This window comes from Kwoniella shandongensis, chromosome 10 (genome assembly GCF_008629635.2).
Source record: "Kwoniella shandongensis chromosome 10, complete sequence".
Lineage (NCBI taxonomy): Eukaryota > Fungi > Basidiomycota > Tremellomycetes > Tremellales > Cryptococcaceae > Kwoniella > Kwoniella shandongensis.
Genome location: NC_089296.1, coordinates 84,579 through 109,260, shown reverse-complemented (window position 1 = coordinate 109,260; position 24,682 = coordinate 84,579). Strand labels below are relative to the sequence as shown.

Here is a 24,682-nt window from a genome sequence, read left to right as displayed (position 1 = left end):
TTCACGTCATATACACAAAAAATGCGCTCACGACCCGTCTTCCTCCGCGCAATGCGACTGCGACAACAGCCCGTGCTCGCCTCCCGAGCACTTCTCATCCGACCTACTCCCTCTCCTGTGAACCTCTCCCTCCGATCTATCTCGACAACATCTCGACTGTTGAACGAGTCCAAAAAACAAGAATCGAAATCTGAAAAGACTAGACCGCCACCAGAGGACAATGCGCCTCCTCAGTCACCATGGAAGGTGTTCACCCAGGTATTGAAGGAGGAGATCGAGAAGAACAAGGGTTGGCAGGACAACGTCAAGCAATTGCAAGGTGATGTGGACAAGTTTGCCGATAGTGCCGCTATGAAACGAGCCAGGGATGTATATGAGAAGACTAGAGTGAGTCAACATCTGTCTCATCACGATGAATTGATCCCTACAAGAGGTTCATTTGCTAACCCGCACGCTTTCGCTTTTCCTTCATTTCCTTTCTGCAGATCACCAACTTGATCAAGAACAACCCTCGAATCCAATCCGCCGTTGGGGATTTACAACGGGCCGGTATCTCAGTCCAAGATGCCGTTCAGCATGCTCTTCGAGACTCTGAGGTGCTCCGAGCTCTTTCTGCTGCCACATCCCGATTCGTATCTGCCGCCACCAGCGCCACCCAACCTATTCGAGACAGCAAAACGTACAAGATCGTCGCGGAGAGTCTGGAAGAGGCGTTCGAGGACAGTACAGGTGCAGGAAGTAGATATGGAGGTTATGAAGATAGGGAGGTGAGAAGGAAGCGAAGGGAGGCGAGAGCAGCCAAAGCTGGAAAGACGATTATCAAGCGAGTGGAGGAGAACCCAGAGTGAGTCGGCGGTGATATTTTGAATGACAACTGTACTGACCAATGATCGCTCGTTTTCTTCATAGAGCGGGAGAAGCTTTGGTCTTGTCAGACAAACCTGAACAAGCGTCGCGTTTCGCTTTCATCAAAGAATCACCCACCTACCAGCGTCTTCAGGAGACATATTACGAATCGGAGTCACCTTTCGTCTCTGCGATCCGAACGATCGGAACCAAGGTTGGTTCTCTGTTCGAGGAGAATGAGACTGCTCAAGTCGTGAGAGCTATGAAGGAGTTGGACCCCGATTTCAGGATGGACAGATGGACTGGCGAGTTGAGAGAGTACATCGTGCCGGAGGTGGTGGATGCGTATCTCAGTGCGGACAGGGAGTCGTTGAAGGCTTGGTGTGGAGAAGCTGTAAGTTGCAAATATTATGGCTGCACTACCAAGACTGATCATACTTTTCGTTTAGACATTCAACGTTCTCTGGGCTACAATGGGACAGTACATCAAACAGGGTCTTATCTCAGACAGTAAAATCCTCGATATCAAACACGTTGATGTGAGTCATAACCCCCATCGCCTCTTTCCTGCGCACAAGTGGGTCACTGATTTCGCCCCCATCGCAGATCGCCTCGGGCAAAATGCTCGAGAACAATGTACCCGTATTCGTCATCACCTTTGCAACGCAAGAACAACTCCTCTTCCGATCTGCTAAGACCGGCGAAGTCATCGTTGGTTCAGAGGCCGATGTCGAGCAGTGTAGATACGCGATGGTGATCACGAGGGTGGAGACAGAGTTGGAGAACGAGTTGACGGGTGGTTGGAAGATTGTCGAGGTGAGTGTTATGACGTGAACGAAGAAGCGAAATGCAGCTGACTGGATACCTTCGTGTGCAGATGGCAAGAAGAGGGTCGAAGGCAGGTCTGTAAGACAAGACCGCGAAGACATTTGCATGCATCACTCACTGCTTGACGACTCGAGTGTGGTTAGCGAAAGGAGCAACGTACTTGTTGTGAACCTGATACTGACATATTTCGTCAACTCGCTCCCCTTTCGCCACTGTATGGACGACGGATGTCGTCCTTATGCGACAAATGCCTCCTGCACTGGTGTCCGAGTAGCAACAACACTCGAGATCAGATCAATCGTGTCATCTCACCATCCCGATGATGCGAGTAGCAGGGCCCTTGACGTTGGAGACGGCGGGCATTTGCCACCCAAGAATTCGCTCGCGTCGTTAGCCAAAAACGGGACCCTAGCTACGAACCCCATCCTCGAAAGTGTTTAGTACCATCTCCTTTCGTGCTCCTCTCGAGTAAGGACTTACGAACGTGCGTACGGCTCGATAGTATCGCACCTTTCCCGTCCTTTGTGTGACATCAACGACACATAACAAGGACTGTCGTCATTCGAGCTCATAAGAAGGCAAATGCGAGGGTGAGAGCTACAAAATGAACGTGCGTAAGGACGTTTGCACTCCTCTGTTCGTCCTTTCACTCCCCCTCGCTTGACGTAGTTGACAGACAGTCAAGGCATCAAACGCAAGCTGTATGAGAAGTCTTCAGACCCCCACCCCCTCTCACGGCCTCCTTTCCTGTCCTTGCTCTCTTCATGACTAAGAATGATACGTATGAAAAATAAGGAAAAGACCACAAATACCCTGATGTCATGCTTAAAGTCAGACATATAGCAGGGATACAATGAAACTGTCCTGAAACAATGCAAAGACATAGATTGTCCTTTCAAGAAATCTGAACAACTTGCCCAATTAGCACAGTGTCATCAATGCATTTATCCCCATAGTCTTCTGAAGCTGAGTTGGAAGTCTTTGCATGACCTCACAGGCTTCTCTCAATGAAAATATAGCCTTCTCATGACATCAAATCAGGTAACCTTTGTTTTTAAGGTTGTTTCATCACCCTTGGATGAAAGGGTTGACAGATGAGTCACTATGTCATCATAACCTTTTGAAAGGTGGGATGGATTAGTTGCTATGTCATAATTACTTTTCAAAGGGCTCTTTCTTGCGCTAGTTTCTGTTTTGGTCAGCAGAATCGTCCCCACCGGGCTATAAAAGGCCTTGATCTGGTCAAAACCAGACCCCTGTTTTCTTCACAATCTTCAACCAATAATATCATTTCACTACTTTTCCAGTCACAATAACAGCATCCGCCTCACCACCAACACCACCAATAACACCAACACCTACAACACCAACACCAACAACAACAATAGATCATCATGTCATACTACAACAGCTACATGGAGTCAGACAACTATGATCAACTTTGCGAACTGGGACCAAAGGAGGCAGAGCTTGGGTATGAAACAGGTTATGAATCTGAGCCTGATGATGAAGGAAATGGATCTGCTATGGGAGCAGAAGAGCAGCTCAACCAATACAACGACAATAGGTGTGTCATACTTCCCTTTCTTTCTGCCGTTTGTTTCAAGTAAGCAAATCATTTGGATTGTAACATTCTTTACCAACAAACTGATACAAGAGTCATGAGAGACACCAACCCTTTGAATAATTGTGCTGATGTCCCATGTCTCAGCGACATAGAAGTGCGAGGTCTCATTGTGACACAGCATTCTTCCAGAAGGCATGAAGAGTATACCAACCGGCTAGCTTATCTGGGACATTCTCAATCGATTCGGCTGGACGGAAACTCTACCCTGACAAGGGTCGGCAACAGTATGTCGTGCTATCTGACAAGTGCAAGCAGAACAAGGGAATACAATGCAGAAGGAAAGGAGAAAGAAAGGGGATTTGAAAATGGGCGTGAGACTGTGAAGCTTGCAAGACACCCCAAAGGGACAGGCTATTCAGAGCTGCAAGCTCCCACCGGTGTGTGGCTGAATGCAGGTGGCACTCATGAGTAGGTATTGTACTTTCCTCATCTTATGTCAATGTCAATGTCTCAATCCAAAAGCATAGGGTGGATTGAAGAACCAAGACTGACCTTGTCATTGCAGGCACCTGAGAGTTGACCACTGGTTGCCCCCCCACGATCCTCAATCTCAGTGGACACACAGATCTTTGTACTTGGACCCTGGAGCAGCAATGAAGACACCAAATGGTTTCAGAATCACAAGGGATGAGGTGTTGTACAACAGATTTTGGACTCAGAAACCACATCACAGAGTAAAAGCACATGATGCTGATTACACCACCCGATATTTCCCAATCGACAATGACAATGCAACATTGGGAACATTGGGGGTAACCATGAGCCCAGCAAACCCGGCTGAAGTGGTGCCACAGACTGGGAGCTCTCTACAATCTGCCGGTGCCTATGTGGCCACGCAAGGCAGTAGCAGCTCAGCTTCAGCTTTGAATTATGGGAGTAGCTGGACAAGCAGCCTCGCATTCCGTCCTGGACCAGCCTAGGGTGGAGAGCAGTCGAATGGAGAGCAATAGCTTACTAGTCTGAGCAAATGAAGGTCGGTGCATATTTTCCCAAATGTGGTTGTAGGCAAGTGCTCAGATGGGTCTGACCTTTTTTCCTGATATAGGAAGAGTGCTATGATCAATGAAAGAAACACATCCGGAACGCAGGTCATGGGAAGTGGAGATGATGTGAATTGGGATGGTAGGCATATACAAAGGTGAAGTATTCGTCAATAGTATACGAGTCATGAGATATCAAAGAGATGTAGGTTGGGGAGGTAATGTAGAGAGAGCAGAGTCATAAGAAGCGGAGGGACTGTAAATAATCAGCAATGAATTTTCTTTCCTTTGCCAGAACATGCGCACATTGCTCTCATCAGCAAGTGGTATTGTGCAAAGTTGTTTTCTGTTGCCTACAAGTGTAATAATGCATTGCCTAGCCAGGGGCCAACTACATTATCCAAGCATCACATTGCACCATGAAAGTTCACAATAATTGAGATTCTGCTGGGCCTCCTGATCCCATATAGACAGACCCAAGGATGTGAGTCTTGGCATTGTCATCTAGACAACACCCACAATGTTGTGACGGTCACTGCCACATACATCAAGTGACCTGTCAAATCCCAATGCACTTGCCACTTCACTCATGATCATTGCAACAGTTGGCCACTGGCTAGGCGATGTGTTATCACAACGGGCTTGTTGCACCCTCTATCTGTCCTTTCAACCCCCTCGCTTGACGTGACTGACAGACAAGCCGAGGGGATCAAACACAATCTGAATGAGAAGCACCCCCTTCCAGGGTGCTTGCTTCCCCCTGCAGCAATTTTGATCCTTTGAATGCCTTTGTCTGTTCATGACCGATAGTGACACATTCAGTGAACACAAGAAGACAACAATGCCACTGATGTCATGTATGATGTCAGGCAAATAACAGGGATATATTGAAACAGTTCTGAAACACAGTGAGGTATAGATCGTCCTTTCAAGGAAGCTGAGCCAAGTTGCTATCTTTAGAGCAGTGACCTCACTCAATTGCCTTCTCTCAGTCAAGTTCATGTATTCCTATGTTTTGACAGGGCAGCATAGAAACAACAAAGCCTTGCACCATGGTGATTTGCCCATCTCTTGTTTCAGAGCCGTTTCACCGTGCATAGATGAAAGGCTGAACCTATTGGCTGCTATGTCACAATTGTAAGGAAGCACCTGGCAATGTGCAGGATTAGCTAAGCGAGGATACATTCCATTGACAACACTTTCTACACTACAAGTCTCAGGCCTTTTTTGTCATGCATTTGTGAAAGGTTCTTCACATTGGCTGATATGTCATCATTGCGAGGGGGAAGTGTCAGGCGGAATGGATGAAGTGAGGAATGAGCCACAGACCGCCTATAAAAGACTCCTATTTTCCGCTGCACACTGTTCTTCAATCTCAAAACTGAATCCTATCATCTCACCCTCCTTAACATACTCTATTTCTTACACTGTGTACAATTCACAATGCCATCCAAATCTCACAAGAAGAGCCATGGCTCTGACAAGCGCAACAACAGGGGTTCTAAGATGGATGAACTTCCTCCACCACGGTGAGTTACATAATCCTGTTTACTTGATCCCCAATTTTGGCATTTCAGTTCTGTTTGTCTGAACACTTGGTGACCCTCAAGAGGTTAAAAAGCGTGACCAAAATACAGACATTTATTCAGGTATCGTACTGACAATTCGATTAGTCACAAACTCCTCAAAATTGTTGGGGATTCAGAAGATGGTGGCTTCACTCGCCATGCCTACCTAGATGAGGAATCTGAAATGAGGCTTGGGAATGAAAAGTGGATTTCAAGGCAAGACAACACAACCGCGTACCACTTGACCAAGTCTGGTGCCTCAGAATGCCATGGAGAAGGTGGCGAACACCTTATCTACCATCCTGATCATACAAACACTGTTGCAACAGAGACTATCAAAGTGAGCTCTGTGTCCAAGTCCAGAGTGCCACCTGGAGCAAGCATGAATACTTGGTTGGACGAGTATGACAGCAAGTTGAGCAACGACATGCTTGATTTCATTGCACAAAGCACTGGATAGGTCATGCACATCCTTCTCAAGGGATGGTAGCTTAGTGAGACAGGACATTAGTGCTGAGATGCAAGTATTTTGCCAATGATATAGCAATCCTGTAATGAATCACAGCACATGTAATCCTACGAGACATGTTCCTGTATCTTTGTCTGTACCTGGCTCTGTCGAGCCATTTGCTTAGTAAGGTCGCAAATATTCTTGGTGGCAAACAAGATAGAAATACCCCACCCCTTCTGTAGTCAGTGATTAGTATCCCCAGTTCTGGATCTCCATTTGAGTCTCACTCATACAGTCACACAGTTGGTCATAACCCAACAACTCTTGTCGTCATCACTACCCCTGTCGTCACTGTTACCATCCTTGGCACTTATACCTGGGTCAATCATACAACAAGCCCAAAACACTGTCCATTTCACCTCCTGCATCCCTGCATACCAGTGTGGCAAGTATTTTGCCAATGATATAGTGGTCCTCTTTTGACAACATTGTCACAGGCTTTATCGCAAGGGGGTTTTGAGACATGGAGAAGGAGACGCCAATCCTTTTTCCTGCTTGGCAAAGGAATTCTTTGCAAATTCAATATTGCACAACCAGTAGTTGATTTGCTGAGCTGTCTATAACATGTTCTCATTTGTCACTCAAATGCTTTTGTCCTGGCTGCTCAAGTCATTGTTATTCTCAAATCTTTAAATCACTCATATCATACCTGCCTTCACTTAGCTAAAGCCCCTCTCAATGTTATCCACTCAGAAGACATCCCACCGCAGTGTGCAAGCACATAGTAACACCAACAAAGCCCTGGAAGCCCCTTCCTCAGACGCTGTGGTACAACAAGGTCTGTCGAGGATAGGAGCGGACATCGATGGAGACTCCGCTGAGTCACGTGAATATTTAGGATGAAAGTTGACAGAGGCTCGGCAAAAGCTTTGTTGAGCGATAAGATAGCTTCTATGAGAGGAGTAAATGAGGATGTTCTGATACTCTCCTAGGAACTTCGATCGAAAACCTAGTACACTCTCAACAGAAGTTCTACCGACCTTCGACTTGGCTTCCTCAGAAGGAACGCCTTAGGGTCGGTGGAAGTTAGCATTTTAATTCACATATCCTTTCCCCTTTCCATAGTTATTTTAGTTAGTTAGACCGTAGTTAGATAATAGTACACACATAACTCTACAGCACTATGAGACATGTACCAGTACGACACACTACCCTTCCTCGTCTTAGACGCAAACGAATCTCGAACGAAGTAATAATGCAAGGGCGGTTAAACGAGAACCGGACGGTTAGCCCCTTCTCCGTCGAATCTCGGTGGTACCACGCTAGGCCTACTAAGAGACCTACGGTGGAGTGCTACAACGCCTCTGAGTCCACTCTTGAGTGAGTGTGTCATTATGCATATTTCCAGATAGCAAACTAAATCATTGTGTTGATGATTTTGGGGGTGCTTAGCTACTTGAGCGTTTTTGTGTATGCTAGGACAAATGATGGTGTGAGGTGTGGAAAGTTACGGGGAGTTGCTTACTTGGGGAAGGGGGATTCTATTCAGCTCAACAAAGATAACAGACCTCTTGAAGCATTTGATGGGAATGACTTTGGGATTGAACATGATGGTCTTTCACTGGCAAGTGTTCAGAATCTCCCTTCTGAGGGATGGCAAGCTCCCAACACGGTAAACTTGCATTTTTCAAAGGAGATTGATTCTATTGAAGTTGAGAGGCTCAAGGCAGTTGAAACCCGAAAATGGTATTTTACCCAATAAGCGGTAGAGACATACTTTCAGGACTGATTGTGGAGGCAGGTGCAATATAGGTGAAGGGAGCAGATTTTGTAGAGGATGAATGCAGTTCACGTGTTTGACCTGAATCTTGCATGCACTTTATGGACCGTCTTATCCAGTCCCACTGATCAGATCCATCATTTTCTAGATTTGGAAGCAATAGTATGAACATGTGGGGCACCATATGCAGATAGGGACCTCCGGGTTTAAGTCGGTACATCAGTTTCTCAGCGATAACATCATCGTCCAGTCATCAAGTTTTCCTTCCACTTCTCCTCCATCGATCGATGGTGCAGCTGGGTCAGTGTCCTGTCCCTGGGCTAGACACATAGGCTGAGCCGACCTGCGCGTTCTCACTCGATTCATTTGTATACTTTGTATCAACGTGGCGTGGTTCATCATATTAGAATTCGGATCGCGAGGAGGATTCTACATGGCGGCGTACTTCCTCACGTCGTCATAAGTTCTATTCTTTGACAGTCCAGCACTTCCAAGTTATACCTTTTCATCAACTGGGTTGATCCTCCTATCTGCCTATTCATAATCCGTCTCTCAGGTAATCACTATTTGTTGTAATAACTCACCCCTTTTCGACTTCTGGGTATCCAGTCAGATTCCGTTCACCTTCCTTCGGCTGCGCTGGTCCGCTAGCACAATGATGACAACCGCATTACGGCCGCCTTCTCCGCTTCCACTCGATATCGTAGCGCCTCCTCCCTCGTCGATGCAATCTCCCCATCATCATGACGATCTCCCTCGAACCCCTACCACTTCAACCCGACAGCGATCTGACACGATGCTCACCACTTCGTCGTCCGCTTCCTCCTTTCCACACTTACAGACACCTCAAACGCCTTCGATTATCGGTCGGCTTCACGGCAATGACCTCTCGGCCAAACCATTGGTGGAGTCTCCTGAGGAGGGCACCGATGTTCGACCCAGGAGGCAGGATAGTTATGGTTTTGGTGAGATGCTCGGAATGAGTCCCGACTCTACGAAGGTTCCAATTGCCAGAGCAGCAAGAAGCGATAGTCAGGTTTCCGAGATGAGTATAGGAGGAATGTCAGGAATAGGTTTCAGCATCGAATCCGATCACCTAGCGCAGTCACCATCCATCCTTCAGCATCAACCTCCTACGTCGGACATGCACCCGCTTCCTCTCGATCTGGGTAATCCCTTATCTCCCACTCAGCCAGACGCTGTGCCGACCCTAGAGGAAAAGATGTCCCGTCCCGAGGCAAAGCGGACCAAGTCATCCCTCAAAGCTGTGGTCAGGCGTAAGCTCGAACGATCAAAGACGTCGTTCCGCTTACTACGCAGCGGAAGGCTAGATGAGAAGGAAGATGTTCCCGCGATCTCCACGAGCGAGGTTCATCACAATGATCTGTTATCATCAAATGCGGAATCGCCTTCTATCCCAAGCTCGAGATCTACCACGCCCGTTGTTCGGCCTCGTCGTTCTCGGCTCAAGTCACTCTTATCCCTCTCTATGTCACGAACGCAATCCTCTGCTTCAATCAGATCTTCGATTTCTTTCTCTTCCCAAGCAACCAGCCAGTCTGGATATCAGCAAGGAGCCACTGTCGTGCCGGTACCTGGCGATACGAGCCTTCGAGACGTTGAGGAAAGGTTCCCAGGCAACATCTCGTCGGTTCGTGCGCGCGACTTTGGTACACTACTGCTTCAACCGGACGACGATTTGAACCATCCCAGCAGTAGAAATGAACCGATGATTGCAGAGCAAATTCCTGGTGTGGTCGAGACAAGAGTCGTGGATCGTAAAGGCAAGGGTCGAGCTCGCAGTCATTCTGCCACCTGGTTGAGCCAACCACACAATGCTTGGCTCCCTCGAAGGGCTTCGACATCGGACGGTCTTCTGTCCGACGACACAGAAAGGATGCATTCCATCGCTGCGAATCACGCAACTGGTTTAGAATCGCCTACCCCACTTTCAGACATTAATGACGAGGGTCTTGCCGCGCTGTTTACCTGCGGACTGGAGGAGGAGGAGGAGCCGAAAGTCGATTGGTTTGATACCATGCTCCCTCGTGAATTGAAGGTCTTAGTGCTGCGAAAGCTTGTCGAAGGCTTCAGCGATGTGGAAGGGGACAAGAGATGGGATTGTGAAGCTGGTGGTCGAAGGGAACTGGTAAAGCTCAGTCGAGTGAGTGTCGAATTTTCGTCTCGACGGCTGGAGCTGACACTCAATGGTTAGGTCTCGAGGGATTGGCAGGATCTCTGCTTTGATGGCCAACTCTGGCAGTTGGTCCATCTTGCCCCGATGGCGCACTGCATGCACATCGAGACTCTTCGCCGTATTCTAACTCAAGCTCAGTCTTTCGTGACGTTGATCTCTCTGCGCGGCATGGACAATCTGATCGGATCCCAGTTGATCGATATGCTCTCCACCATTGACGGTTCCTCAGCTGGGAATGGGCGATTTCCTAGCCTCACGACCCTCGATCTACGCGGGTGCAAGTCGCTAAGCGTAGCTTCAATCTGTGCCTTCATTCAAAACGCTCCGCACTTGACGAGTATCAATCTGAAAGGCGTCCAAGCGGTGTCATCCGAGGTCATACGATGCATCACGGCGTACACGACGCAGCTGGAACAGTTGGACGTCTCCCGCTGTTGCGACTTGTCGTTGAACGATATGGTTGTCTTCGTCGAATCCATGCAGGAGGAACAGTCCAAGAGACTCACATCACTTCGCCTGGCTGGTATCAAGGGATATGGTGGCGCGGCAGGAAAGCTACTCCCTTCGATCTCGGCACGATTAGTCAATCTCGAGACTTTGGACCTTCAAGATTGTGTAGACGTGAATGATGAGGACTTCAAACTATTGGTGGAGAGACTGGACAAGACCAATCAGACGAGCAATCTTCGACATCTTAACCTATCTGGATGCCTGACTTTGACTCCCACAACACTGCAGACTCTGACGAAGCGTTTCCCGAACATGACGCACCTGGAGCTTGCGAACATGCCGGACATGTTCAAGGAGAGGGATAACGAGGATATGTATTTGGTCAGATTGCTAAGATCGATGCCCCACCTACGACGACTGGATCTAGAAGGAACGGGAATAGGTGGAGGCGTAACGGATAAGGTACTGGATGCTCTCACGCCGGGGAGACAAGATTCGGAAGGAACAGTCGGATCGGAGCTGGTAGAACTAAGGATTGGTTTCGCGAGATCTGTGACTTCTGAGGCAATGGTACGGCTCATGAGGGGTTGCACAAGGTTGAAGATCTTCGAGGCGGACGTGAGTGGACCTTATGGAGGAGTTGAGTGAAACTGATGTTCACTGTGCTCTTCAGAATACTTCTGCAAACAACGCTGTCATGCGAGATTTCCTCCGTCGTCGTTCCAGTGCGGATGCTTCGCTCTGCCTTATCGATTGTCGATCTATCACTCCAGCTGCTTATGCTTCCGTCGCGCCGTCCGCTCGACCACGACAAGGCTGGAAAGGGTGGTCTGCTGTCCCTTTCTCGTATGACAAGGAAATTGAGCTGTCAGACAAGCCTGTCCTGAAGACATTTTGGAGTTGGAAGAACGCAGAACCCCTGAAAGGATGGCAGCAGGCGAGAAACGAAGCGGAAGGATTGGCAAGCGTAGTCGAGGGGTCGAGTGGTGAGGTAGGCGTCGATAGCACCGACGGTTGGGAGAAGAAGAGAAGACCTGGTATGGGAAGAAGGGGAAGTTGGTGGAGAACTGAAGATGATCTCGATGACAGGGCTGGTTGTGTTGTAATGTAATGTGAAGGAAATTAAGCAGTGCGATTCTGTCCGAATGAGATAGTTGTATAGGTGGGCTGCGTTGACATTTTGAACTTGTAATCTTTCATCTATGTTGCTATCTACTTCGTTGTATCCATATTTTGTTTATCCAATGGTTTGAATGTCATGGATAACGGTACTCGGCGTATATGTTGCTTTACGAAGTGACATCAAGGTAGAAAAGCATCTTTCGTATCCAACCACTCCCATACTCACCACAGCTCATTCTCAATCGTGGAGATGTGGCAATTTACAGTCCATTTCCGGCACAACACTGGTTCGCGTCGACACTGCCCAAGTCTACGGTCGTGCTTTTGTTGAAAGCTTGGTTACTGAGCGGGACGTCCATTGCTGGATTCTCCGTGAAGAAGTTGCCTACGCAATGGAAGCAGCATCAATTTGTGCGCCATTATTAAAGAAGAAAAACATCTAGATCGTTAAACTTACAAGGTTTTAGCGTGATGGTATGAGTTTCGACCGGCATGACTGGGAAATCCTCGACTCTGGGAACATGTGTTAATCCAAACGTGTGCCAAAGGACCAAATCCTCATTCTCGACATTATCTCCCCTCTCTGTCCACTCTTTCACCCCGCCCGCTTTCCCATTCGATTGATTTGTATACTGTCCTGCGCAGAAGAGCTCGCCATCGGCGTATTTCGTCACCCAGATATGATGTTGGGTGAAAGGAGCACGGGAGGTGATCATAGCGTCTGGATGAGCGAGACGGAGCTGTGAAGGGTGAGGGACGAGCTTGTATGATACTGGGGTCATGGAGACCGGGTTGATGACGTTCGGATTGGTCTGACAAGCGCGATTGTCACATCAGCTACGAATTCAACTTTGTGTTGAGCACGATGGAATTCGACCTACGATTTTGAAACTGCGACCCTTCAAGGGATTCGCATCTGCAAAACCAGATTTGGTGATTGGCGTTTGCTCAACTGTAAAAGCTATACCGCTGCTGTTCTCTTCGCTAAACGGCATAGGAACAACATCCTCCTGAACGATAGTATTCTTGTGTCCATCAATGGAGGGGTCTTCATTCACCAGACCGGTCACATATTAGCAAAGGGTCACTTTTGAGCTTATCATTACCACTGCCTCACTCACCGATGCGGAGATTGATAAAATGTTGGTGCGAGGTACCAAGTACACCAGGCGAGACCACAGTCCCGTAGATAGACTTCTTCCCCAAGTCGATAGGCCCAGTGGAGAGGATACCGGTCGCACGACTCTCGAGGTGCAGTGCACCCGCTTGATCAAAGTGCCACGCGAAGCTGAGGTCCATTATCAGTATTTGAACGAGAACCGATGTGATGTTCCACACCTAGTCAGACACTCACATGTAGTCATAGTTGCCAACGGTGATGATGGTCTGGACAACCAGAAGTCGTTGTCGAGTCACAGCTGCACGACCGGTCGGAGTATTGGTGTGTTTCCACAGAATCCCTTTGGGGCGATTACCGTACATCAGCAACGATACGCGTCAAGATGGACGGCAAAGACGCTCACCATTGTCCTGCTCGTGAATACACACAACGCTTTACAAGGTCTGAGTACGCCAATTTTTCACCATGCATGTTCCCACTCACTTCTTGACCACCCTTCCGGTACCTTTCGAGTCCACTTCTGCCGTGTCCATGTAATGCATGACACCCAAGCAATCGCATCCGTTCTCGAGCGAGTTGGCAGATCGACCCAGTCCGATATCACCGAAATCGAATACTTGTCTCAAGTTGAGTAGCGGTCTTGGGTCGGCATAAGGGACATGCATCTCAGATAGTGAGATTCGATAAAACAGCGGACGACCATCGTATGTCACGTCGTGGAGGACTGGTCCTTCTCGGTAACTACAGCCGTTCACGTCAGTTGACACGTCCGGATATGCGGTAATGTAATAATCAACTCACTTGAACGATAATCTGAATCTCCACTTTTGCCACTCGAGCAGTTGTCCGGTCACTTTGAAACTCACACCTTCAGGCTGACTAACGTGAAGGGGCTTCAAGTCGTCTCTAGGCTTGTTCTCTCTCAACTCAGGCATATACTCGCCCGGCTGACATCCAGCAGTAAAGCCAGCTCTTGCACTCGTGTCTTTGACAAAACTGTCCTTCTCGCCGCCCGTATAACACCAATCTACAGCTGTCACTTTCTTCTCCCAAAGGTCCCAGGAGATGGTAACGGGCAGGGGGAAGGCGTAGTGGTTCGAATCGGGATGATTGGTCTTGGGGTTTCGGTGATACAGGATGAAGAACAGTCGTCTTGGATGATCGTGGATGTCGTCGGCCCCGTATGGCCAACTACGTATGAGACAGAGTATCAGCCATAGCTCCGATTATCAAAGCTGTTACACGCTTATCTTTGACTCACGGCTGAAGGACAATCTCTGTATTACCCAAGTCCAACTCTTTGACAACCGCTGCGTATTCCGTCGTCTTGACCACCTCTCCTTTTGCGATCCCTAGCTCCTCTCGATCAATCGGCGCATGGTGCGTTTTCACCAAAAAGCTCTTCACTTCTTCATCCTTGTCAATATCAACAATGACCTCTACCAACTCTTTCGTCTCAAGGACGAAGAACAACACGTCAGCCAATCTTGCTGGTCGAGCAGGTTGTTCGCCCCTCCTCTCCGCCTCGAGATAAGGTGCGAGAAGGGCTTTGGGCGGTTCGCGTAAAGTACAAACTTTGATCCAGAGATGTTGATTCGGTCGATTCTTCTTGGCAATGTTACATGCTCGGTCAATCTCCTCGACCGTGATCTGATCAAGAGGATGGATACGAGTCGGCTTGATGGGTCTGGGTCCGGGACCGGACGAGACCGTCTCTCGTATGATATCAGAGATCGATGGGACCATATTTGCTCCTGGTAGACTTTTAGGCAGATGGAACACGAAAAGCAAGAAGAGTGGGCGGACTGTTCTTGGGGAAGGGACACTCCCGTCTCTGATCTCCTCGTCTTGAAGTATGTATGCATGCCGCTTGGCTGTAAGAAACTCGGATTAATCAATCCGGATTTGACCGGATTCCAATCACTCACTCGGCACGAAGCGCGCCTCTTTTGACCTGAATTTCACATCTCTTATCTTTCAGATCGATCAACAGAAGTGACATCGTCGTCACATTTCCCACACTAACAGTTCCTATGCTATTCTTCGGCTAAAGTATAATTCGTGCTTTCACTCGTCTTTCTATACTAGCTCTACTGAGTACTGAGAGAGGTCCTTGTCTTAAGTTGCATGGGCGCAGAACGCCTCTTACGCTGCGGCAATTCGAACCGATGTCATTTCGCTCTTCGCCGGTTCCTTCTCGCCAACTGACTCGGCCGGCATTCCATCAGGCATAGTCGAGTCCGATCCCAGTCCCAGTCCCAGTGCTTTCGCAGCTTCGATAGGGACAACGACGGCTTCCTCCGTTCCATACAGCGTCTCACCGGTATACTTCCAGACGCCCACAAATGCCAATCCGAGGGACAGCATCGTGGCAATGAAGAATCCCGTTCCTTCCCATAGGTATGGGACTTTGGTGGAATCGATACCGAAGCTCACGGCCAGACCAGCTTGGGGAAAAGCATGAAGAATACCAGCATAGCGAGATTGTTTCGAAGGATCGTTGGAAGCGATACTGCACATGTATAGTGTGAAATTGCGCATGGTCGGAGCCATCAAACCTTGATGAAACCAGATGTCAGTGACCGATAAGACGCGCACGCCCACGGGCATGTATCTCGGACATACCTATGATGATGTACACCTGTCGACTGTGGCGTCAGCAACCAGCTTCTCAAGAACATGGGAGAATCAGGCTTACTCCGAAAGGCTTTGCCCATTCCGACTTGTTCGATGACCAGTCTAATCCGGGCCCTGGAATATTCCTATCTCTATTCCTTCCGGATAACCAGCCAAGCCATGCACACCAACCAGCGATCTGGATAATCACCACCCAACCCAGCACCGCAAGGATACGCTTACGGCGCGACTTGAGCAAAGACGTGGAAACGAGGAAGTGGAAAAACCACGCGCTGGGGACTGCCATATTCGGAATCGCAGGGTCAGCACTACCGTACAAGCGGTCAACAGACCAACAATGCGTCACACCCACTTTGTAGCAAGTATACCAGCATACTGTTAAGACATCGCGCTTGAAGACTGAACGTATACGAATTCCACGACCCTATAAAATCGTCAGCTGAACAGAAGGCATCATGTGAACGAGCGTAACACACCGATGATGGGTAACCACAAATCCAAAGTGAACGCTGCAAAGAGGAAGATTGCAATCCTTGGGTTCTTGAACGCCTCCACAATACCTTCCAACTCCTCTTTCAGGGTCGCTTTGTGAAATTTGGCAAGATATGTCCCGTCAGAACGTTGCACGGTTTTCGGATCCACGATGAAAAAGAGAGCGATGACACCCGCGAAGACGTGAATGGCGATGAAAGCGGCGTATACACCCGGTTGTACACCGACTGCCTTGCTTTTACCGTAATTTGAGCCAAGAGCAATGGCAGATCCCTACGCGAGAAGAAGATCGTGAGCGTGTCTTAGTCGAACAAGCTGAAGAGAGCAAACCGTACCATTGCGGACCCGAGACAGATAATAGTCCATTGCTGAGCGATATATCGCGACTTGTGTTTCTCCGGTGCATAAGCCTGAGACGTATACCCTTATGCTTAAGTCTCAGCGTAATGCCCTCACGCTACGATTTGTGACCACAACGTACCAGATGATGTCCACAGGAAACTGATCGTTGATTCGTCAGTCTTCACTATAAAACGGGACGTGTCAATCCAGTGCCACTCACCCAGCAGTAACACCTGCGGAAAGAACAGTGTGGCATTAGCAAGAGCACTTGTACACTATACTCAATTGGTTTTCAACCCACCTAGATAAGCTCCAGAGAACAAGGGGAATCCAAGATTACCAGTCGACGAGAGCACCCACAATCCTGCCACATATACAGCATAACCAGTTGTCCCGAATGCCAAACACAATTTCGGCCCAAAAATGTTGACTGCCGGACCAGCGAGGATTGATGTGAATGTGAAGATGGAATACAGAATCACATTGACTTTGGCGTTGAATATCACACTGGTGGGCTTGCCAGCACCCGCGCCCATCGCCGTCTGATCTCGACATTGATGTCAATCAGTCAGGTGCTCCTTCATCGTGTGAACAGTGGTAGTCACATACCAAAGCGAGGTAGATACCTGGAGTCAGGGCGAGAACAGAACTGCTGATCAGGTTCTGGACCACCGGTGATCTAAGTCTGTACCATGGTAGTCGGACTGCCATGGTCGTGTCGGTCACGTATGACTGAGTCATCGTTCAGAGCTTCGTGATTGGTATGAGGATCTAGTGTGGCGGTAATGAGATGGATAGTCGAACCAATGTCTGTCCTTCAAACGTGATTTTATGCCGAACAGATACACCTGGAGAGTCTTATCTATTGCCTCGTGAGCTAGCACCGTTGTCAGATACATATTGTCAGCACGTAATTGAACGGATCCATGGTAATGCCAGAGCCCTAGAAATAGCCTCCGACAAGCCGCAACCACCTTCCCACGCCTCGTTTCTCGATAACGTCACTATTGACGTCTCAGCATGGCGGTGAGACCGTAGTAGCCGCACAACATATGACATATGAACGCTTTAGCTTCAAGGAAATATCACTTTAGACGCCGACCGTGTGAACGACCATTGCTCTCAGGACCGCTCATTCACATTTTGCCGAGGCTTATCAGTTCTCGCTCAACTCCGAAGGGGCATTTTGGGTCAGATACCCACTTTCATCTGTTTTCAATCGCGATGCCTCTCCCCGCCATAGCCGCAGATAAGGGCTCCAAGGGCGAGGTACTGGCGAGGGTGCTGAACAGGACCCACATGGTAGTGATGGCTTAGAATACGGCCGAAGGGATAGGAAAGACGAGCTAGTTGGTTGGCTAGCTGCGGAGAATTAAGATCCCGATAAGCCGGCTGTCGGGCCAAGCACCGGTCATAGCCGCACTTGGCGTTTGTTGATGATACGGGACTCGTTTTAGTAGCGCATTTGACCACGTCCTCGTCCACTTACTGCTCTTGACTATCTGACTCACTCGACTTTGCGCCGGTTTCTGTGACGAACGAAGCACTACACGCTCATTACAAATCGACCCCCTGCATCCACCTTCCGTCAGCATCGCAGTATCCGGACCATGACCGTCGTCACTGCAGATTGGCAAGCGAAAGCCCAAGTATACAAGGACTCGCTCTTGTCCAAAATCCCCACCGATTATCTTCTACCTCCTTCTAACATCCAAAACGATGAACCCTCCCATACAACATTACGATCCGTCCTGTCTCCTCTTGAGAGGGAAATCACTATTCTCGATGCTACAGCCCTCAGAGACGCCATCGCAAGTAGGAAATACACCTCTGTCGAGGTAATCAAGGCTTATGCACATGCTGCTGCGATCGTACATCAGAGAACCAACTGCTTAATGGATTACTTCCTAGATGAAGCGCTTGAAAGGGCAAAGTGGTTGGATGATGAGCTGGAACGGACTGGGAAGCCTGTTGGTCCCTTGCATGGCGTTCCAATCTCTGTCAAGGGTGAGTTTTCAAGCTAACAGACTCACAACCGCACAATTCCAAAGCATTGGAATGTAGCTGATATCTGAGAGATATCCCTCAGACCACCTCGGTTTGAAAGGCCGCGAAGTGACTGCCGGTTTCCTCTCATGGGTCGGAAATCACGTCCCTATCAAAGATAGCGTCATCATCAGCATCCTTCGTAACGTCGGCGGTGCCGTGTTTTGGGTGAAGACTACCAACCCACAAGCTATCATGCATCTCGAGACGAACAGCTTTCTGGGACCGACAGTTAATCCTTACAATGCAAAGTTGACAGCTGGGGGAAGTTCCGGTGGTGAAGGGGCTCTGGTTGGAGGTGGTGGCAGTCCATTAGGGTAGGTCGCACATGTGTCTGGTTTGTGTTAGGTATGGTATGGTATGCTGATGGGAGAGTTCGTTAGGATCGGAACTGATATAGGAGGGAGTATTCGAAATCCAGCAGCAAATTGTGGTATATACGGTTTCAAACCGACGTCTCTTCGACTACCCAAAGCTGGAAATTTTACCGCTTTAGCAGGACAAGAATCTATTGTCGGCGCGATCGGACCGATGGCACGTTCTGTTCGAGACATGTATTTGTTTATCACTACGATCTTAGCTGCCGAGCCTTGGAAATTCGATAATACAGTGGTCCGAATGCCATGGCGTCCCGAGGAGGTGATATTCAGAGGAAGCGGGAGAGGACCGAAGATTGGAGTGATGTGGGATGATGGAGTTGTCAGACTACAACCGCCAATGCGGAGAGCTCTCGCTCTTGCAGTGGATAAGCTGAGGGGGGCGGGACTGGAAGTGGTGGAGTATAAACCGTTCGGAACGGCCGAGAGTTGGGATATCATCAGCTCGCTGTATATGACGGATGGCGGAGAGAGAGTGAGAGGTCATGTCGCCGAAAGTGGAGAACCGCTGTTACCACTCACGGAGTGGATCATGCAAAATGCGAAAGTCAGACCTCCACACGAATTATGGGAGGTGAGTGGGCTTCTTTCGACTGTAAAGTCTTGGTCCGAACATGGGACATCCAAGATACCGTCAACAATGGTCGTTAAGGAATAAATACGGAAGCTGAGCTTTGACACCTTCATATAGCTCGTCGTACGTCGTGAAACCTTCCGTAACGAATACTCTGCCCACTTCCAATCTCAAGACGTGGACGTTATCCTCTGCGCTCCAAACCCTGGTCCCGCGAACGAGTTGGGCAAAGCGACATATTGGTCGTACACCAGTATCTTCAACCTTGCAGATTACCCTGCGGGGGTCTTCCCTACGGGTCTCTTCGTTGATCCAGCGATCGACAAAAAGGATGGGAAGTACGACTTCTTGAGCGCTAAAGACGAGGAATATTGGGCAGCGTGTGAGTGCGAGCTTGCCTTGGACGTAGCAAGGCGTAAGCTGATACATGTCTGTAGACGTGCCCGAGAATATGGCGGGTGCACCGCTCGCGCTGCAAGTAGTAGCGCCTAGATGGGAAGATGAGAAAGTCATGAAGGCCTTGGAGATCATCTCGGACATTGTGCGAGTGTGAGGTATGAATCACAGATTAGACAAAGAGTAGAACGGAAGGAACGCTATGACATGCAACAGACAGACATACATCTGATAGACAACGACAAAAAACACGATATAGACTTGGTCATTCCCAAACTGCAACCATTCTAACCTCTATACTCTCTCTTGGGTGAACCAACTCCTTGTCCACCCCCTCCGAATCATCAATCTTCGCAGCTACATGACCGACGTACAACGCTCTTCCGTCGTTTCCCTGGAACGAATCGTAACAACACAAAATGACAATTTCGTCCGACATCTGGTGTTTGAGATAATACCACTTCTGGGCTGGATTGTGGTGAACTTGAAGGGCAGTGCCAAACATGGTTTCTTGCTTGGAGATGTCGATAGGGAGAGAGAGGGTGGTGAAATCGAGCATGCAGAGTGGGGAGTTTGTGACGGGGCCTAGGAAGGGGGAAGGGGTGGAGGGCAACATCAGTCCATTGAGTATGTTGTGATCGCTACATAGTTTGCGGACGCACCTCTCAGTGGTCGCCAGATGTTGATGATCATACTTCGCTTGAAAGTGTTGGCATCTTCCCCGGTCGCCATCTTGACCACGTTCGGTGCCCACGTCTGTACGGAAGAGCATAACATCAGCGCCTTGCGAAGGGGGCGGATGGACAAGGTACAGCGAGTAAGCTGAGACGATCCGTCCTAGCAAGAGGTGGAAAACACCACACGTCACGCAGGGAGACAGGTAGAGGGACACAATCCGACTTTCGAGCACCCACCTCATCTTGATCAACATGCGCATGTCCAGCTACGGGCTGTACGATACTTGTAGGGACAAAATCTTTCTCTGGACCATTTTGTCTCTCGACGGCGATATATGGTCTTCCTTCATCTGCTCTTCTGACTGTCGAATTCCATTGGATGACACGCGAACAGCCAAGGTATGAACGCATGAGTCTGCAGACGTAAGAACGATCCCAGGGAGGTAGGTAGGTCAGCTTAGCGGTTTCACTACTACTTTCATAACGTGGATTTACTGTAGAACAATCAATCTACAAGGAGTCGAGGAGTATCTGACTCACTCGCATGTCTCATCCAGATACTCTTTCGCTCCTTCTTTCTCCCCTATCCCACTCAATTTGTCACTACGATGCTTCGCAATTCCAAATCCCCTCCTTTCGACTTGCTCCAACACTCCCACACTCCCCACTGCCGCTCCTGCTCCTGCTCCTGCTGCATCTTCAACCAACTCCGGTCGAAGGTCGTTCAGTTGCACTTGTACATCTTTACGAGGTCGGAATACCTCACCCTTCTCAGGAGTGTAAGTCAGGAAGTCTGAAGGGTGGAGATGTGACGGTAGTTCAGAGTCGGAGAGACCGAACGTTATCGTTGCCAGACGAGTAGAGGAAGGTGAGCTGATGTATGGCATGATGACGGCAGTGTAAGATGCAATAGTGCAGGCTATGATACCGACGACGCCGGGTGAGATGAGGATGCGTCCAAGATTGATCAATGCACGATATATACAATGTTGAAGATGAAAGACATGTGAAGAAACGCCCCCCGCGTGTGACCTTTCGGTTGACTTTTATCGCACTCGACCGAACTTGAGATAAGACATCGGTCTAATCCGATCTACCGTGGCAGACCATCACCCCAATCGATCTACAGTATTACCATCACATGCCATCATTATTGTATTGTCCGTGTGGAGGTATGACCTAAACTACCTTGGAAAAGCTACTACTGATACTACAGCAATCTTGACTTATCGCTCTTCTTCTTCTTCCAAACCTCTGAACCTCTTAGATCTCTCAGATCAACAACATAGCACCACCAAGGACTGCACCCGCGAATCCTACTGCCAAAGTCGTGACACCACTCAGTCTTGAGCTGATGCCATCTGAACTTGCCTGACCTGGACTGGTAGATGATGTTCGAGCAGTCGAGCTGGCGCTGTTCGTGGCCGACGCTGTTCCTGCTGAACCTGGGGAAGAAGGCGTGAAGACTCCACCGCTTGGTTCAGCAGCCAGACATGACGCTGCGGCAGCTGAAGCGTCCTGTGCGGTATTCGGTCCTGTAAAATAGTATCATCAGTACATCGTCCCACCCATACGAGACGCCAGAGACTCACTGTTTGGGCTCAACGTAGCGTTACCGTTAAAGTCACAGCTGGTGGCAATGGGGTTGAACTCGTAGTACGCGGACATGGCATACGACAGCTTGATAGCAGGTGAGCACATTGATAGTTGACCGTATGTGCCCGCTGTGCCGTTGCCACCAATTGCATCACAAGAAGCACCAGAATTTGATGTGCCAAGGAGCGAGCAGGTATAACTATCAGCTAGTCAGCCTCACGCCCGTTAACACATGAAATACACACTCACTCGAGAAGCGATCCGAGAATAGCAGGCTCGTTGGCAGATTTTTGCAAGACGTGACAAGCCAAAGCGTTCTGGTTCACACAGTTACAGGCCCTCTCATCTGGTGTCGGGGGCAAGTTTGTGCTTGCAAGAAGAGAAGCTCCTTCCGAAGGACAATTCAACTGTCCTGGTGTGACGGATGACTTCGCAGGGGAGTTGGCCGGCTGGGTGGCGTTGTATTGGGTAGCGAGACGTGTGAAATCTTGCGATGTAGTGACACTGTGCGGTCCTCAGCTGGCTGTAAAATTAACTCACTAAAGCAATACTCACGTTTTTCCATCCGCCGAGAATGTGACCATACCGTAGCCTAAGACCCAAATGAGCGTATGCAACGATCATGCGAGAGACGCGACTCACCGTCTGCAGTGGGGAAGTACGAGTATGCCATGCCACCGCTGAAGACATCAGACACAGGAGCAGTGTACAGCGCTGCGACCTCTGTCCACAATCGAGGAGGGCTGAAGATACAGCTGTAACGTGGAAGGACTTATCTCAGCGTACTTCCATCGATTGAAGCGCAAATTCGTCACTCACCCGTACTCGGACATGTAGGTGGCCACTGGGATATTTGCGAACCCTGATGTGATAGTGTTCCAATTTGACGAGTTGAGGTTTTCGTCACCGCACCATTCGTAGTTGTTCAAGCCTGTAGTATCGTTAGCATCGCAGCCGAAGACTTGAAAATCTCAAGCGAACTCACCATAAAGGTCCACGGTGATATCGTCTCCACCACAAGTCAAGTACTGGGCCAAGTTATTTCTGAAGTCCACATCTCCATCCACGGCGGCATAACCGACCAGAGCGGTCGATCCGACAGACTTGAGGTATGCCTTGATATCTCTCGCGGCGGCTTTAACGTACGCTATGTACCGAAGAAAAGATTAGCTTCGAGCACGGAAGGGTTGTGAAATGACGTACGCCCGGCATTGGTATTGCTAACTTGGTTGATGACCTCGTTACCAATGTTAAATCCGAGAATGTTGTCGTAGTTCCTGAACTTGTCAATAGTGGTGATGTACGAGTTGAGAAGGTTCGTTGACCATGATGGGCTAGATCGATCGATACTGCCGTTGAGAGGAAGAGAGACGTCGAGGCTGTGTACTGGGTCAGTTTACGATTCGATTAACAGCACAGCTCAGAACCCATCAGAGCTGTTCTATCAACACCGCTTAATTGTAACCCTGCGTGCTGGGCCGAGGCCGTACACAAGGCGTGTCTTTCCAGTCCAACAGACGACGAGGAGATTGTCACTCACAGAACATATATCCCTGCTCCGCTAAGCGTCTTCATACACTCATCATGATTCAGACTGGAGTTGACGCTATACACTCTGACTGCGTTGACACCTAATTGTTGCAAATAAGGTAGATCTCGAGTACAGTTCTGAGGTGATGAGAGGGGATCAACGTATGATGAGCTGTGTAGGAAGGATGCGAGATGTCAGTCGGCCAGAATAAGGATAATCTTCGGACAAGAGCCTGTAAGAATCAACGTACGGTTCGGGGAAACCACCACTATTTGAGGAGTAACAACGAGGTCAGTGGTGTGAACAACCCTTCAATCCTTGTTGTGATACTCACTTTGCATCATTCGCTGCTGAACTCGCTGCCAATTGTCCTTGTGGTTGATATGCCACGCCCTGATTCACAAGCATCAGCAAACAGATAATTGTCCCGCTCAGTACTTGTGGACGCCGGACTCGCACTCACCTTGATATAGAATCTACTACCTGACTCGTCGTATAGGTATTTACCCGTTCTTGTGATCTTTGGAAGAGCCGATATCATCGACAGAAATGGGATTGCGCCCAAAAGGGCTGTACCGAGTGAGATGCGCATGGCTGTGGTGGTCGGTTCGAATGGAATCGAAAGACAGAAAAAGAGGGAATGTAGACGAGCGGCAATACGAGATGAGATGAGATGATATCAAAAGAGGTAGGTGGCAAACGAACGAACGAAGAGGACGATCGATGAATGGAATGGAATGGATTAGGTGTAAACAGAGACTGTCCAAGCCAAGAATAGGCCAAGAGAATGTCGAGCGGGAAGAAAGCAACACACAAAAGAAGAAGGAAGATGTCGATGTTGAGATGGTGGGATGTAATGTTACGATACTACTACTACTAACTTACTACTATACGAGTATCGATGCAGAGGCTGTGTTCCTGTTGCAGTGTTACGTTACCAATTGATTTGTTGTTTGATTGTTTTTGTCCCCGACATCCGTGGTTCAGGCCCACTTAGAGTTATTCCTTCTTCTTCGCTTTAACTTTACCGATTGCCGCGCGCCCG

General features: G+C 48.9%; 7 protein-coding genes across 7 annotated transcripts; 3 read left to right on the top strand and 4 right to left on the bottom strand.

The window, feature by feature from the left end:
- Nucleotides 1-21: 21 nt before the first annotated feature.
- On the top strand, nucleotides 22-1,756 carry CI109_105449 (uncharacterized protein; the record flags this gene model as incomplete). The annotated part of the gene is made up of 6 exons (XM_032003349.1): nucleotides 22-387; nucleotides 486-844; nucleotides 910-1,240; nucleotides 1,296-1,385; nucleotides 1,453-1,662; nucleotides 1,724-1,756. The coding sequence occupies 6 exons, from the start codon at nucleotides 22-24 to the stop codon at nucleotides 1,754-1,756; spliced, it is 1,389 nt and encodes a 462-aa protein (XP_031862207.1).
- A 6,979-nt stretch (nucleotides 1,757-8,735) lies between these two features.
- CI109_105448 (uncharacterized protein) lies at nucleotides 8,736-11,838 on the top strand (the record flags this gene model as incomplete). Its single annotated transcript, XM_032003348.1, has 3 exons — nucleotides 8,736-10,244; nucleotides 10,296-11,345; nucleotides 11,401-11,838. The coding sequence occupies 3 exons, from the start codon at nucleotides 8,736-8,738 to the stop codon at nucleotides 11,836-11,838; spliced, it is 2,997 nt and encodes a 998-aa protein (XP_031862206.1).
- Nucleotides 11,839-12,109: 271 nt separating this feature from the next.
- CI109_105447 (uncharacterized protein) lies at nucleotides 12,110-14,715 on the bottom strand (the record flags this gene model as incomplete). The annotated part of the gene is made up of 9 exons (XM_032003347.1): nucleotides 12,110-12,234; nucleotides 12,307-12,661; nucleotides 12,731-12,897; nucleotides 12,971-13,137; nucleotides 13,204-13,309; nucleotides 13,373-13,401; nucleotides 13,453-13,710; nucleotides 13,771-14,160; nucleotides 14,231-14,715. The coding sequence occupies 9 exons, from the start codon at nucleotides 14,713-14,715 to the stop codon at nucleotides 12,110-12,112; spliced, it is 2,082 nt and encodes a 693-aa protein (XP_031862205.1).
- A 399-nt stretch (nucleotides 14,716-15,114) lies between these two features.
- On the bottom strand, nucleotides 15,115-17,181 carry CI109_105446 (uncharacterized protein; the record flags this gene model as incomplete). Its single annotated transcript, XM_032003346.2, has 10 exons — nucleotides 15,115-15,527; nucleotides 15,595-15,610; nucleotides 15,668-15,885; nucleotides 15,959-16,030; nucleotides 16,083-16,371; nucleotides 16,434-16,522; nucleotides 16,580-16,599; nucleotides 16,661-16,673; nucleotides 16,742-16,982; nucleotides 17,050-17,181. 10 exons carry the CDS (start codon nucleotides 17,179-17,181, stop codon nucleotides 15,115-15,117), a joined length of 1,503 nt encoding a protein of 500 aa, XP_031862204.2.
- An 869-nt stretch (nucleotides 17,182-18,050) lies between these two features.
- On the top strand, nucleotides 18,051-19,990 carry CI109_105445 (uncharacterized protein; the record flags this gene model as incomplete). The annotated part of the gene is made up of 5 exons (XM_032003345.1): nucleotides 18,051-18,447; nucleotides 18,530-18,803; nucleotides 18,870-19,437; nucleotides 19,555-19,819; nucleotides 19,875-19,990. The coding sequence occupies 5 exons, from the start codon at nucleotides 18,051-18,053 to the stop codon at nucleotides 19,988-19,990; spliced, it is 1,620 nt and encodes a 539-aa protein (XP_031862203.1).
- A 108-nt stretch (nucleotides 19,991-20,098) lies between these two features.
- On the bottom strand, nucleotides 20,099-21,397 carry CI109_105444 (uncharacterized protein; the record flags this gene model as incomplete). Its single annotated transcript, XM_032003344.1, has 4 exons — nucleotides 20,099-20,418; nucleotides 20,496-20,589; nucleotides 20,748-20,925; nucleotides 21,051-21,397. The coding sequence occupies 4 exons, from the start codon at nucleotides 21,395-21,397 to the stop codon at nucleotides 20,099-20,101; spliced, it is 939 nt and encodes a 312-aa protein (XP_031862202.1).
- A 385-nt stretch (nucleotides 21,398-21,782) lies between these two features.
- On the bottom strand, nucleotides 21,783-24,229 carry CI109_105443 (uncharacterized protein; the record flags this gene model as incomplete). Its single annotated transcript, XM_032003343.1, has 12 exons — nucleotides 21,783-22,045; nucleotides 22,103-22,305; nucleotides 22,356-22,610; nucleotides 22,662-22,698; nucleotides 22,749-22,861; nucleotides 22,926-23,037; nucleotides 23,092-23,253; nucleotides 23,310-23,485; nucleotides 23,647-23,808; nucleotides 23,888-23,905; nucleotides 23,972-24,030; nucleotides 24,101-24,229. 12 exons carry the CDS (start codon nucleotides 24,227-24,229, stop codon nucleotides 21,783-21,785), a joined length of 1,689 nt encoding a protein of 562 aa, XP_031862201.1.
- Between the last annotated feature and the right edge of the window lie 453 nt (nucleotides 24,230-24,682).